Source organism: Pogonomyrmex barbatus, unplaced genomic scaffold (assembly GCF_055798465.1).
Source record: "Pogonomyrmex barbatus isolate J1 unplaced genomic scaffold, ASM5579846v1 scaffold2, whole genome shotgun sequence".
Taxonomy (NCBI): Eukaryota; Metazoa; Arthropoda; class Insecta; order Hymenoptera; family Formicidae; genus Pogonomyrmex; species Pogonomyrmex barbatus.
In genome coordinates this window covers 6,551,797-6,566,129 of record NW_028297116.1, presented here as the reverse complement: position 1 = coordinate 6,566,129, position 14,333 = coordinate 6,551,797, and the positions used below count along the sequence as shown (strand labels likewise).

Genomic DNA, 14,333 nt, shown 5'->3' with positions numbered 1-14,333 from the left:
TTCTGGCAATAATTGATTACAATATTTTACACACTTGGAATATTGTGTAATGTCTCTCAATAATATATTCTTTAGGAGGGATTCCTAGTTTTATATATAGATACATACATTGAAATATTCTGGTGAAACAACAGATGTTATTTTGAAGAATAAGCACATTTTGAAAGAAATTATATCCTAATCATTGTCTATTGATCATTATAAATTATCAAATTTGTTTCGAGGATGATATTGATACCTGTTAAATTAAATAAAAATGAAATCGATATGTAGAAGTGGATTTAAGGTTATGTTTAAGGTCAGTGAACAACTCTCATATATTAAAAACTAATAAGGATATGCATTCATTGATTGTTAAATAAACGTATTTTTATATTAAAAAAAGAAACGCAAGTAAAATAAATCAGAAGTATGAAAAAATGTGTATTCTGATAAGCTTATTATCTTTCCAGGAATATAAATAGTATATTGTAGGAAAATATACTCTGTAAAATGAAAAGATCCTCGAATAAAAATTACGCCTACGAATTGAATTTATATATCGTGCGAAAATTAGATTTATATATTGTGTATGCAAAGAGAAAGAATCCTAGTGTATATTTATCGTGAGGCATGTCTCAGTCTCAGCATATAAAAACTTGCTTGAAGATTGCTAAGCAAATATGTCCGCTAGCAACATTAACATGCACCGTATTTATTATTGCAATTACAATCTACATCCATCAGAAAATCTCGCTGGTCTTTGTCTTTCTTTGTATGCAGGTGTACCTGAATTGGTATTCAATATATAGCATCAGTTGTAAAGCGAATCCAATGAAAGTAAAGGATATACAAAGCAATTTATGCAGCGTGGTCACCCAGCAGCGCAAATTCGAGCAACCCAATAGCGTACAACCACCAGCACACAACACATCCTACAAGTTTTGGCATTGCGAGAGATGTCAGAGTTACATGTGCAAACCCACACAGCATTGCATCTTCTGTCGAAAGTGTTTTCATTTCAAGGATCATCATTGCTTCTTCTTAGGTGCCTGCGTTCTTCGTCAGAATATGGGCAACTTTATATTATTTTGTTTCTATACGTCGCTCACATGTCTGTATTCCTTGTGTGTTCTGGGCCCATATATGTACGAGAACATTAATCATATAGTGAAGAGCGACGCAGACTACTTCAACATATTCCTGAATTTTTGCTTTCCCATCGTCCTGGCGAGACTCCTGCATTCTAAGGATAGCTCGAGTATATTTCTAGTCACAATATTTGATATGCTAATGTCAATCCTGTGCATCTGTTTGGTGCTCGGCATTTGGAAGTTGCACAGCTGTCTGACTGGCAAGCAACGTTACGTCAATCATGTGACGGGAAAACAGAATCTGAGAGAGATCTTTGGAAGTTATGGTCTATCCAATATTATCTTTCCATATAATGGTCTCATAGGCACGCGAGATATTAGTGGCAAATATGAACTAAAAGAAGTATGAAGCTAGTTAAGTAAGCAAGGAATTTGATTTAATATATTATTTTATTTATTATGTACATAGAAATAAATACAGTAATATGTATATATACAACATATTCATACAGACTATAAAACACAGATACAAATCCATCCTACATTATCAAATATTCTGTAATATTAATAATTAATTAATAGATAGTTAAAAAAATATATCTTTATTGGAATTTGTAATTTTTAATGAATTGTAATAAATTACAATTTTTCTTTTTTTTAGAATTCACATACTTTGCAATTTCACTAAAGGTGCACTTTTTTATACATTTGAACGTTCCTTTTCAAAATTAATGAAAATATCCGAAATATAATGAAGAAAAATTTACTTTTTATTTCTGCTGTATTCTATTATATTGTTATGTTCGCCTGCAAATTACTGAGGAAAAATTGCAAATAATTTAAGAAAATTAAATATGTAAATGATGACTTTCACACAATACAATTTAAAAAAAAACTACCTCAATAACCTAACAAAATCAACATGATGATTTCTATAAGTCAATCACAAAATTGCAAAAATATTGGTAAATAATTGGCACAAAGAACGTTCAATTATGATTTATTGCCACATTTATTTAATATTTTGCTTTGATCAAAACATCAAAATCGCCATGTAAAAAATATTATATTAACATATATTAATATCTATATAATTTAATCTTATCAAAATGACAGAATTACTAAAGTGACTGAGGAACAACAAACATATGAAAATGTTAAGAAATAAAAAAAAAAAAACTGTTTTGTTTAATTCAGTTCGTATTTATATACAGTTCTCAGAAGATTTTTTATTTGCATATTAATCATTAAGCAATATAGAGTCAAACATCACTAAGGAGCCTTCTAAACTCTGAAGGCTTAGTACAGATTAATTATGTGCGAAAAAATGAAAATATCTCTATTGACTTTATCATTCGTTACCAATAGTTACATGTATATTCGATTAAATCCAAAAGTTTTTTTAAATTTTATTATAAAACATTAATATTCCTATTTGCAAATGCAATGGTAAATATAGTATGTGTATCATCGTTACATTTAACATTTTAATATTTAGTGATGATATAAATTACTTTACTAGTATGATGTTAGAATCACTATTGTGTAATCTGGAATCCTGGAATTAAAGATTTTAGAATTATAAACTGAGATTATCAAGTGAAACAATGCAATTTAATTTTATATTGCTGCTTCATATTTTTATTAAAATATCATTAGTTTTAATGTATGTTCTATGTATGAATAATAGATTTATATTCAAATTGTTTGCTGTCAATCATATGCTTTTTCAGGTATTCAACCTTATCCAATAGTTATTGATAATTACTAATTTGGTAAGCAAATTTATTTATTTTCATTGTTCATTAAATACACATAATGAATTTTCACATAGAATTCATCACAAAATATTAAATCAAATTTTTAATGTAACGATTGTGCAAAATGTAATAGATTATTATTGAATCCAAGTACAATAGATTTATTCGCGAACTTTGAGCAACTGATTTTGTAAATTTTTTTCAAACAAAATGCAATATTATGCGAAAATTTTTAAAACCACAGTTCCAATAAATAATCAGCCTAGAAGAAAAGAACATTATTTAATAATATTTGAATATTTTTTGGTAATATAATAATACAATTTTCTGCAAAACATGCAAATGCTTTGTAGAAAGACTAAAGGTAAGGTAAAGTCACCGCTAAAAATTGTCCTTATAATTCCGTGTGTTGATAATGCTGTGCTTTGAAATCATTAGGATGAATAAACAATCCCTCCATCACTGACCATTGGGTGTGAGGACTGCTTGCAGAATATTCGCCTACTACTTCAGTTTGTCCACTAATTGGAGTACCATATGTTCTGCCAGTGACAGCCAAATATCTAAACACACAATATTCATAATTTATATTCATCTTAGATGGCATTATTATCATGTTTAAATCATTGAATAGAATATTTACTTGTCAGTATCAATGTGTTTTAACATGATTGTATCATCCCTCTCCCAGAAATCATTCTGACATATTAACATCCAATTGTCTCCAGTATCACCTTCTCCTTTATGATCACCATAAGCGGAGACCTCCTGTTTTCCAGTCAATGGTGAACTAACAAGATGCGAATGAAGATTCTTCTTCGTTGCGATATGTTCTAATCTGATAATGTCTCCACATTTAATTGGCTTCCTGTTAAAAAAATCATAATCATTTGCTCATGTACAGAAATAAAGAAAATAATTAGATATAAACTATAACTCACCCCCGCATACATTGCTTTCCTGATTCTGCTTTAACGAGCCAGTAGGAATTACCATCTTCTTTGGCATTAGTACCTGTTACTGACTGCTGTCCACTGCCACTACCATACTTTACTTCGTGGGAATGCAACCTAACATTGTAATCTACATTCATTAATTTTAGTACAGAGCCACATGTTACATGTTGTGTCCCCCTAGCTGCAAAAATATATAACATAATGATAAAATAGATATATTTCATAAAGATATAGGGTAATGTTTCACTTATAGTAGACACTATGTTTCTTGTAACTGTCGGTATTATGTATTATGTTACTTTTTAATTGAATAAGATCGATATAATTAAAAAAAGACATAAAAAAAAAGACAAACAGTGCAAAGATTACAGTTATAAAGAATGAGCCGAGATATATTAATGTATAAAATAAAAGAAAAACTTTTATGTGTACAAATCAAGATATTTTATACAAATCAAGATATTTGTAATGTTAATTGTAATATAAATATGATCAATTAGTGCAATCAATGATATCAGCAAATCGGTACTAATATACTGGAATAAAACGCGTGACACGTAGTATGACAGGAATAACATAACCCGTTAATTATACATTTATAAGCAATCATATTTCTATGAGACAAATATAAGAGATACCTTCAATGTAAGTGATGTGAAGTAAGAGTATCGTGAAACTGGAAAGGAACAAACGCATCGTAAAATTCATTACGATCAGGCCTCGATAGCTCTCGGTACAGACAGAATTGGACAGAATAGTCAAAAGAAGAGACCACGATATTACCGGCGATAATAACGCAGGAGCGTAAATGCGTGTTGATTTCCCGTTGGTTGTGATCCACGTGTCTGTCTAATATCAGCGGGAAGCTTAATTCTTTTGTTTTGTTTATCATAAGTTTATAATCAGAACAACATATAATTGTTTACACCTGATAGAAAAAAATAGGGCAAAAAATAGAGTTAAACAGTTTCGAAAAGATTGTTGATTTCCTTTTTTAATATGCGTTTATGTTATTATAGATAGTAATAAATTATCTTTTTAAAAAATAACAAAAAAAATTTGCATATTAATGTTTATAAAAATAAATAATTTTGCGTATTTTAATACAATTATTAAGTATAAATAATAATTTATTATATTAATAAATAGATTTAAACGAAATATTTTCTCAAATTGGGAGAGTATAGATTCTTTTCATTCGCTATATTTTGTTTTTATAAAAAAATGTTTGCTATTATACATTTTTAATAAGATAATAATGAGATAAGATTAAATAATAATTTAATTAATATAATTTATGATCATTTAATTTTTTTATTTAAATAAAAAAATCTCAAAATAATATAAACTTTCTTTTAATTTATTATTATATATCTTAATATATTCTTTATATATAATATACATAAAATATATATTTTTTAAATATATATTTTATATAGTTGTCGTTATTAATAATATTTGCATTAGTGAATATATTTTATATACATTTTATATACATTTTATACAATTCGGGCTAAATAATGATTTAAATAAGATATTTTCTCAAATTAGAATTAGTATAGATCTTTTCTTTTTTCTTCAATTTAGTGTACTTTAATAATAATAATTTTTGCTATTATAGTCTATATTAAAATAATAATTATTACTATTATTTTAATAGATTAGATGGAAAATTCTTTTGTGCACGTTGTTTTATCAACACTGATATTAAATCACATTTTCCAATTTGAGTTTATATATAAATATTTAAAATTAAAATATTTTATTAATCAATTATATTATTTTATTTTAAAAGCAACATGATCATTATTCGAAGAAAATTAATGAAATAACTTGAGAAAAGGAGGAAATATAATACACAATGTTGTTAAATATAACAAATATATTTTCATACCGCATTGGACCCATATTCATTATTCAAATGCTTTACACGCTAACATTTTCCACTTTAATTTAATTACTAAAACTTTTAATTACTAAAACTTAGATTTTATAGATATAGACTTTGTATGATGTGTTTATTATGTTATACATAAAAAAACAAATCAATAGAATATTACGTAAATAATTCTGTGTTTGTATGATTCTGTTATATTTCATGATATGCTAAAAGAACCATATACACAAAAAAGAATTAAGGAAGACATAAATTAATATAAATTTATGCATTATTCAATGTTAATAAATTTTATCATTTATTCATAATGCAATATAAATTAATGAACTTTTCTCATGCTGTAAATATATTTTCATAAAAACAGTGCCCTATGTCTTTGCGCCTTATATCTGATAATTATCTTATATATTATATAATTCTTGGCTTGAAAAATATTTTATCAAATTAAATAATATAGAGTTGCAAAAACAGCATCTTGCTTCCAATGTGATTTAGGTACAAGGTATGTCTCGGAGAGAACAGTGGAATGTGCTTCCTTTTAGAGAAACTTTCATATATTCATGAAAATGCAACGAGAAATTGTCTATGTATCATCAAAGCATGGTTCAGTCTGAGTGAATGAATGATAAAAGAAGTGATAGATGTTATTAGTATTCAATAAGTTTTGGACGGGTTTTAATATAAACGTATGCTGCTATTATCACAAATATTGCAGCTACAGTAGGCAACACAACTGTGAATACTCTCTGCTTATTCTCCAAGAATTCCTTTTTCCGTTCTTTTTTCTGTTTGTTCGTTTCTTTCGTCTTTCCCTTCAATTGCCGCATATTTTCGCAACTGTAAATTAACAAGATTGCATTAAGATGAATGTTCATCCATTTTCCATCAAACAGATATATTTAAATTTAAAAGATGTATATATAGGTATGGAAGTTGAATTTTAATTCTTGAATCAAAAGAATTTAATTTTAAAGAGTATCAAGCTATTCGCATATCTTGATAGATTCCACGAGAAATAGCAAGAGGCACTCAATTGACACAACACAATCATGATGTTTGTCATGCATATGTTTATAGCTCCTCTCAACATACGAAATTTTCGTCCACGTGAGCTTTTTCGAATAAACAATCGAGAATCATATCAATTCGTTGAGATGCAAATACCTTGGGGACGTGCGAGATGAGCAAATATGAGAAAGGAGTACGAAAAGACAAAGTCACAGTTGTCAATCAGAAAATTAGATTTGTACACGTGACACGTAGCAAAACAGTTGGCACGATGCTACATGGGTGCTACACCAATTTTGCTGTCACTTCCGCACCATAAGTATATGATTAAGCGTCGTGTGTTCCCAAAACCATCATTATCACTACATTTACGCGGCGATGTTAATCTGGCTCATTAACAACTGTAGTTAATGAAATCTCGCATTAGTAGATTTTTTTAAATCTAAAATTGTGATTCAATTAAATACAAGAAATCGCTAATTGTGGTTGTTACTAAACCAGGCTTAACATCGCCGTGTAAACATAATAACTGAGGTAACATAAAGTTTCTATCCATAAATCTTATACCATTGGATACCATGATGTAAAGAAACATTCTTTACACTATGATTGGATACGTCTTCTAATTAAAATCAAGATTCGAGTTGATAGAACGAGAGAGCAATATCTTATGTCCTTTTTTACTTTCGAAAAATGAAAGATAGCAGATACAATACATCAATACATTGCTTTTTTTCATCTAAAGAGAAAGACGTATCTAGTAATGCAAGAACTATATTTCTACATAATATAATCAATATAAACGCTTCATTATCCTTGATCTTTGTTTCCCGCGTCACATTACTATTCTGTCATGTTAATAAGTGAAAAAACAAAGACAAATATAGGAATAGTAAAAATCTTATTTATGCTATACTTATGCTGTATTTATGCTATACGTATGTTATATTTAGGATTGTTTATAACTTGTTTGTCAAACGAAGTTACGTAATCAAAATTGACGCAAAATAATTAAATTTGAATGTCACTTTTGATCATGTAATGTATTTTTGACGCTGAAGATGGACGTCAAACGTCAGCCTAAAAAGGTACCTTAAGTTTTTCTAAAGCCTATTCTTTTCGGCTGAACTTTTTGCACAGTTTATCTTTCTTCTTTTTCTTTCCATGCTAACATGGAAAGATTTTCTTTCCATGCTAACATTTTCTCTAAAGAGAAAAAGAGAAAAGATGAACTATGCAAGAAGTTCAGCTGAAAAAAACAGACTTTATGTGTCACAGCCCTTAGCAAGGTTTACAATGGGCAGTAGCAATAGTGAATGAGTCGTAAGCCGTAAGAAATTGTGAATGTGATGATCACAGGATGTGATGATGATAAAATTGAATGGATGCGTTCAGCAGAAAAAGCAGATCAGTGAGCGTTCGATGATTTTTCAATATGATTGGTCCTTGCTTTTAGATCTTCGTTGAATTTAAGTGTAAAAACCAATCATAATAAAGAATCACTGTATGCTCACTGATCTGTTTTCTTTGCTGAACGCAATCAATGTGAGGAGAAGAATAATCGATTGTGATTCATCAATCTTTTACGATTTACTATTCATCTACTGTTGTTACTGCCCACGTTGTAGATCACGTTTTAGCTGCTTTACTAATTGAATGCTGTCCAAGGTGTATGTCTATGTATATTACATATTGTTGGGTGCTGATTCAACATCGGAAGTTAAGTCAACGTCGGGTAATCCCGGGATATCACTCACCTCGGAAGATTGTGAAAGATTGTAAAGGACTGTGAAGGACTGTGAAAGACTGCGAAAAACTGGGAAAAATTAGGATTATTTGTATTAGATATTAATTAGATTGTCCTTGGAGTGGAACAGGAGTGGACCATTAAATTGATAGAAAAAGAAGAAAATGAAGATTATCGATCAACAAGTTATGCCAATAAGATTGTGACGTGAGGAAAATTGAGTGAGCATTTCTTATAAGTCCACAGTTTCTATTTATTTATGTCACGCTTTAACTACGTGCGTCTGATTTGTCAATTTCAGATATATAATTTTCCTCTTGCTAACGCTCTTTCTTTGAAACACAAATTTTAAGAATTAAAAAATTATTCTTGTAACGTAGTCAATACCGATAAAAAATCACGAAGAAGATTGATAATGTAGCGATAAAATAGAGTAGATAAGATATAAGATATAATTTAGTAGATATAATTTAAAAAAAATAGCTGCATTAGTCTAGTCAAATTTAAATTACGAATTATCAAATCAGTTTAGCATTTAATGACAATGTGATTATTATTTCATATGGAATATGTGGTATTATTAATTGTGTAATTCATAGCAATAGTGGCAGTTAGGAACTATGAATAAGCATATGACAAATTATTAGATAAATAGTTTAGGATTTTCCTTTTACATTCTAATAAATTTAATAAGTTATTTTATTATATTGTTTTATATATATATATATATATATGCATATATATATAATATTATGTGTATGTGTGGGGGAGGGAGGGGAGAGAGAGAGAGAGAGAACAAGCACAATATAAAATTTACCAAAATATATAAATATTTTCTCATGCAGCATATAACATATTATAATGGACAATTATTGTTTATACAGGACCATTATTGAAAACTATAAAAAAAGGCAGAAACTCATTCAAAAGAAGAACTCATTCATCCAGATATTAATATCTAAACATCTGATCTAGAAAAATCTATCAAAATGTCAAGTAAAAAATACAAAAATTTATCAAAGCATGGAATAGTAATAAAAAATATAATAAATTCTCAATACTTTTGTATATTTTGCAACTGTTCAATAAGTTCCTTATATAATGTTTATCAACATTTAGAAGGAAAACGTCATCAGATACGTTTAAAAGCTAATAAGTTAGACCATTCTATAAAGCATAAGAAACAAGATTCAAATGACGATATACATAATAAACAAAATGGTATTCCTCTTAATATAAAAGTACCAGTACAATTAAGTAATAGTAAGAGATTAGATGGAACAGTATGGCCAGAACATACAGGAAATACAGCAAAATATATCTGTGATCAATGTAATAAAACAATTGAAGAAAATGATATAATAAATCATGAAATAGAAATACATAAAAATAGCATGAAATTTTCTATGAAATATATCTCTGATTGGTCTTTTACAGTTAAAGATTTTAATATTGCTGCTTATTATCCATTATTTCGATGCTCATTTTGCAATGAGATAATACATGGTATATTATCATTACAAGCTCATTTTTCAAAATTTAAACATGAAGAAAATGTGAGATTATTAATTGACATTAAAGGACGAGAATATGATAATTGTAAAAATCTATTAATTTACCTGGAGCCTCTTGAATCTTTAACTCTAATCTCTTTTGAGAATAATGATGGAACCATTGAAATTAAAGAACAACCGATAATACACATTAAAAATCATCTTAAAACTTTTTATAAAAACTCTAAAACTTTTAATAAAAACTTTGAAACTTTTAATAAAAACTCTGAAACTTTTAATAAAAACTCTGAAATTTTTAATAAAAACTCTGAAGCTGTTAATAAAAATTCGATTTGGAAAGATTTTGTTTACATTTGCGTTATCTGTTCCGATATATTTACTGAAGCTGAAGATATAATTAATCATTTATGTGAAACATTAATACATTTGAAACAGTTTAAGAACGTTTTTTCTACATATAATTATATATATATTGCATCTATCTCAAAGAATCTTAATATAAATAAAACACACAATGTAAAATCTATAATTTGTAGAGATGATGTATCGATTAATGACAAAGTTTCGAAGGAATATAATATTAACGAAACACAACTGAATACAGAGCAATATCGCGATCATAATTTGATGGTTACAACTGACTCTACTAATGACAAAGATGATACACTTGGCTTTTTTATATCTTTCCGCATATTTAAGGATCTTATCAATAATAGTCCAAAACTATTAACTTTACATGCAGAATCTAAAGAGACCATTTTGGATCGTTATAATAAAATGTATCGGAAAGAATATCTTGATTTCGAGGAAATCATATTTGCTTGCAATGAAGGAAAACTCAAAGAAATTAAATTAAATCTGCAATTTTTCCTTCCGTCTTTTGGAAAAATGCTCTGTCTTCTATGTAGCGATCTACAACAGGACGATGCACAGGCGATATACGAACATATAAATTCGGAAAAACATTTTAAAAATCTTAAAACTATAAAGCTGCAAGAGAACAAGGAATATTTTGAGCTATTAAAGGAACTAATAAAAGTAGAACGTACATCAGATGTAAATCTTCAATGTGCCAAATGTTATGCCTGTAACGATAATATAAAGGGGACATATCTGAATGCATCTGATAAAAAGGATTACAAATGGCATATACGTATGCCTTCACACAGAAACAAACGCAAATTACTACTTGACTCGGTCAAGCATATACTAGAGGATTTTCAGACTTTGTGGTATAGCATTCAATACTTTGCTTGCGTTAAATGCAATAATAGATTCAAAAGGAAGATAAATTTTATGGAACATCTTAGTGTTATGCACGAGGCAGTTTTCAATAAGAAGGATAATTCAGAATTTGATTTTTGCTTAACGTGTGCCACTTTGTGGTATAAAAACGAAAATGTTAACGAAGCTACATATTTAACTTATCAACAACACTGTAACAAACAATCGCATCGGTATTTAAAAAAGAGTAATGACTTCGCAATTACATCATTATCGAAACCATTACGAGAATTATTGAAAAACATTGAGAAAATTGCTGCTGATTTGTTTAAATCATCAAATGATGTATTAAATGATCCGAAAACAATTCAACTCAGGGATACTTTAAAGCATATCTTCGAAACTCAATTACCTGTAGAGGTATGTATATTCGGTTCAAGAATCACTGGTTTAGCATTACCAAAAAGTGATATCGACATATATCTCGACTTTGGTAAGTTATATTTGTTTATAATATAATAAATCGATTAAATGTTTTAAAAGTTTTTGAACAAGAGAATATAAATATAAATAAATTTTGATAACTTAAATCTTTTGATAATTTAAATAATATCAAAAGAATATGTTTGATACGATTGATATACGTTTAAAATAACGAGATTTTAATATTTTTCAACACTTAATTTCATGAATTATTTTATATAAAGCACAAATTTTTAAAAAAATATAAAAACAAAATATAACATGTAAGAAATTTATAAAAATATTTTTTTTTTCATTAGGTGACGAATGTACCGATCCCGAATTAATAAAAAGTAGAAGTAAACAAATTCAAGATTGTTTAAAAACCGATCATGAGAATTGGGATATAGAATTAACTTTGGATAAGAGTAGGACTCCTCTAATAAAAGTGAAACATAGATTAACAGGATTGCAGTGCGATATCTCGTTTATGAATAGTCTCTCGGTAGAAAATTCCAAGTTTATTAAGTATGAAGCATTATTGTATTTCTAAGGAATTTTGCACAAAGTGTGTTTTGTACAAAGTATGATAAGATATTAAATTTTTAGGTCTTTTAACATGGCGTATCCTCCGTGTCGAAAATTGATATTGTTTTTAAAAAAGTGGATCTTGTTGGGAGACTTATCTGGTTCTAAGGAAATATTCGGAATATCGAATTATGCTCTTGTTTGGATGGTCATATTTTATTTGCAAGTCAGATTTAAAGTAAAAAGTGTTGCTGCTTTAATCGAAACCTATAATCAATCAAAAATTGTCGCTGGTAAGTGCTGAGAAATTTACGTAAAAATGCATTGTTATAATTCATCTACGATTGGAAATTTACAATTGGAAAAATTATAATAGTAAATTGCAATATTATATGCATATTTATATTTTAAAGTTAATATAATATGATTATATATTTAAAATTAATATTATATAATATATATATGTGTGTGTGTGTGTGTGTGTGTGTGTGTGTGTGTGTGTGTGTGTGTGTATATGTGTGTATATGTAAATTATACTTCAGGTTGGGAAACTGGAGTCGGTGATACTATTTCTATCAGTATACCTCACTTGCCGATACGTCAATTGCTATTGGAATTTTTTGAATATTATGGAAATTTCGATTATATGCACCTTGTCATATGTCCATTGTTAGGCAAGACGTGTAACAAGAGAGATTTCACGGAAATACAGACTATACCTAGTGCTATGGCGCCTTATGTTGCACAACTACAGAAGAAAAAGCCAGAATATTTTCGTGTTGATTCATGTATATGTGTGCAAGATCCGTTTGATCTGTCACACAACTTGACAAAGGCTGTATCAACTTTAACACTTAAACGCTTTAAACATTATTGTAAAGAAAGTTTATCAATATTACGTAATGTTACTTCACAAAAAAAAATAATTTTAAGATAGTAATTATAAGAAATCAGCTATTTTTAATACTTTTGAGTATAAGTTAATAATCGCATTATTGCGACTACAACTAATAGTTTTACATACGGCGTGATCATAAAATTATGATCATAATTTTCTGTTATGCATATTGCATTATAATTGTGATAAGCGTATTATATATTTCTAATAGATTACACATTTAATTGTTGTACACATCTTTTAAAGAGATGATATATTTTAAAATGAAGAGTACAAATTACGAATGAATTTACTTTATAACTTTGAGTCTGATACTTAATATTATCTCTCTTGTATTTAATGTTAATATAAGAACTGTTGTTCGAGTTGTTAACACAAATTGTAATCTAAGAAATTTTCACTAATATGACAAATTTTTTTTACATTTTTTTTCAAAGATTAAACAGAAATATGTTATGGTTTCTGTATACGGTTTTATTTTATAAATCATACTAATAAGATTTGCTAGAATTATATTGTTTGTTAAATGCAAAATTACTACTACAAAATTAATTAAATTAATAAATTAATACTATAAAAATTATCACGATATTATACAGGATAGCTCAATACTAATGACTAAAACCATAAAATAGAGAATTTTTTTGTTTAATTCAATCCGCTCTATCTACATATGAGAAATGATCCAAAAATTATGAGACAACCTCTATATATATATATATATATATATATATATATATATATATATATATATGATCTATATTTTATATGACATTATATAATATCATTAATTAATAACATACAAAGTAATTTTTTAAAATAAAATTCTGTGATAGATTCTCAGTAAAAAAATTTTATTAGAATATTTTTATAATGTATCTTATATATATATATATATATATATGATCTATATTTTATATGACATTATATATAATATCATTAATTATAACATACAAAGTAATTTTTTTAAAGAAAATTCTGCGATGGATTTTCAGTAAAAAAATTTTATTAGATTATTTTTATAATGTATCTTTACATTGAAAAAATATAATACAAACTGTGTTGTCATATTATACTGTATATATTGTCATATTGTATTATTCATTTTTTTAATTATGCACTTATTATAGTCAATGTTTATTGTTCCATTTTTTAATATCATAGTTTAGTCGACTAATGAGTTAACTTGGATGATACAAAAGAACATGTTACTCTTTTCATAATTGAATAAAGTTGAAATAAAAGGAAATTGAATGTCTTTATTTA

At 27.4% G+C, this 14,333-nt stretch overlaps 4 protein-coding genes across 9 annotated transcripts; 2 read left to right on the top strand and 2 right to left on the bottom strand.

Moving 5' to 3' along the window:
- The first annotated feature begins 24 nt into the window (after positions 1 to 24).
- Positions 25 to 1,574, top strand: LOC105433897 (uncharacterized). Its single transcript, XM_011649381.2, has 2 exons — positions 25 to 298; positions 453 to 1,574. The coding sequence occupies exon 2, from the start codon at positions 613 to 615 to the stop codon at positions 1,480 to 1,482; it is 870 nt and encodes a 289-aa protein (XP_011647683.2). The 5' UTR covers positions 25 to 298; positions 453 to 612; the 3' UTR covers positions 1,483 to 1,574.
- Positions 1,575 to 3,001: 1,427 nt separating this feature from the next.
- Positions 3,002 to 4,600, bottom strand: LOC105433898 (stromal cell-derived factor 2). 2 transcript variants are annotated; one of them, XM_011649382.3, is made up of 5 exons: positions 4,428 to 4,600; positions 3,775 to 3,970; positions 3,477 to 3,701; positions 3,213 to 3,396; positions 3,002 to 3,095 (listed from the first exon to the last, which is right to left on the bottom strand). In XM_011649382.3, the coding sequence occupies exons 1-4, from the start codon at positions 4,495 to 4,497 to the stop codon at positions 3,228 to 3,230; spliced, it is 660 nt and encodes a 219-aa protein (XP_011647684.2). In that variant the 5' UTR covers positions 4,498 to 4,600; the 3' UTR covers positions 3,002 to 3,095; positions 3,213 to 3,227. The 2 variants fall into 2 exon arrangements, with proteins under 2 accessions (XP_011647684.2, XP_088933329.1); XM_089077203.1 differs by having other exon boundaries at positions 3,002 to 3,396.
- A 1,053-nt stretch (positions 4,601 to 5,653) lies between these two features.
- On the bottom strand, positions 5,654 to 7,150 carry LOC105433896 (single-pass membrane and coiled-coil domain-containing protein 4 homolog). 3 transcript variants are annotated; one of them, XM_011649380.3, is made up of 2 exons: positions 6,779 to 7,150; positions 5,654 to 6,523 (listed from the first exon to the last, which is right to left on the bottom strand). In XM_011649380.3, the coding sequence occupies exon 2, from the start codon at positions 6,511 to 6,513 to the stop codon at positions 6,334 to 6,336; it is 180 nt and encodes a 59-aa protein (XP_011647682.2). In that variant the 5' UTR covers positions 6,514 to 6,523; positions 6,779 to 7,150; the 3' UTR covers positions 5,654 to 6,333. The 3 variants fall into 3 exon arrangements, with proteins under 3 accessions (XP_011647682.2, XP_025075830.1, XP_088932335.1); XM_025220045.2 differs by having other exon boundaries at positions 6,937 to 7,150; XM_089076209.1 differs by having other exon boundaries at positions 6,851 to 7,110.
- A 1,059-nt stretch (positions 7,151 to 8,209) lies between these two features.
- LOC105433894 (uncharacterized) lies at positions 8,210 to 14,316 on the top strand. 3 transcript variants are annotated; one of them, XM_089076206.1, is made up of 5 exons: positions 8,212 to 8,662; positions 9,326 to 11,672; positions 11,962 to 12,169; positions 12,251 to 12,462; positions 12,844 to 14,316. In XM_089076206.1, exons 2-5 carry the CDS (start codon positions 9,431 to 9,433, stop codon positions 13,104 to 13,106), a joined length of 2,925 nt encoding a protein of 974 aa, XP_088932332.1. In that variant the 5' UTR covers positions 8,212 to 8,662; positions 9,326 to 9,430; the 3' UTR covers positions 13,107 to 14,316. The 3 variants fall into 3 exon arrangements, with proteins under 3 accessions (XP_088932333.1, XP_088932332.1, XP_088932331.1); XM_089076205.1 differs by having other exon boundaries at positions 8,215 to 8,662; positions 12,712 to 14,316; XM_089076207.1 differs by lacking the exon at positions 12,844 to 14,316 and having other exon boundaries at positions 8,210 to 8,662; positions 11,962 to 12,146; positions 12,251 to 12,453.
- Positions 14,317 to 14,333: the final 17 nt, after the last annotated feature.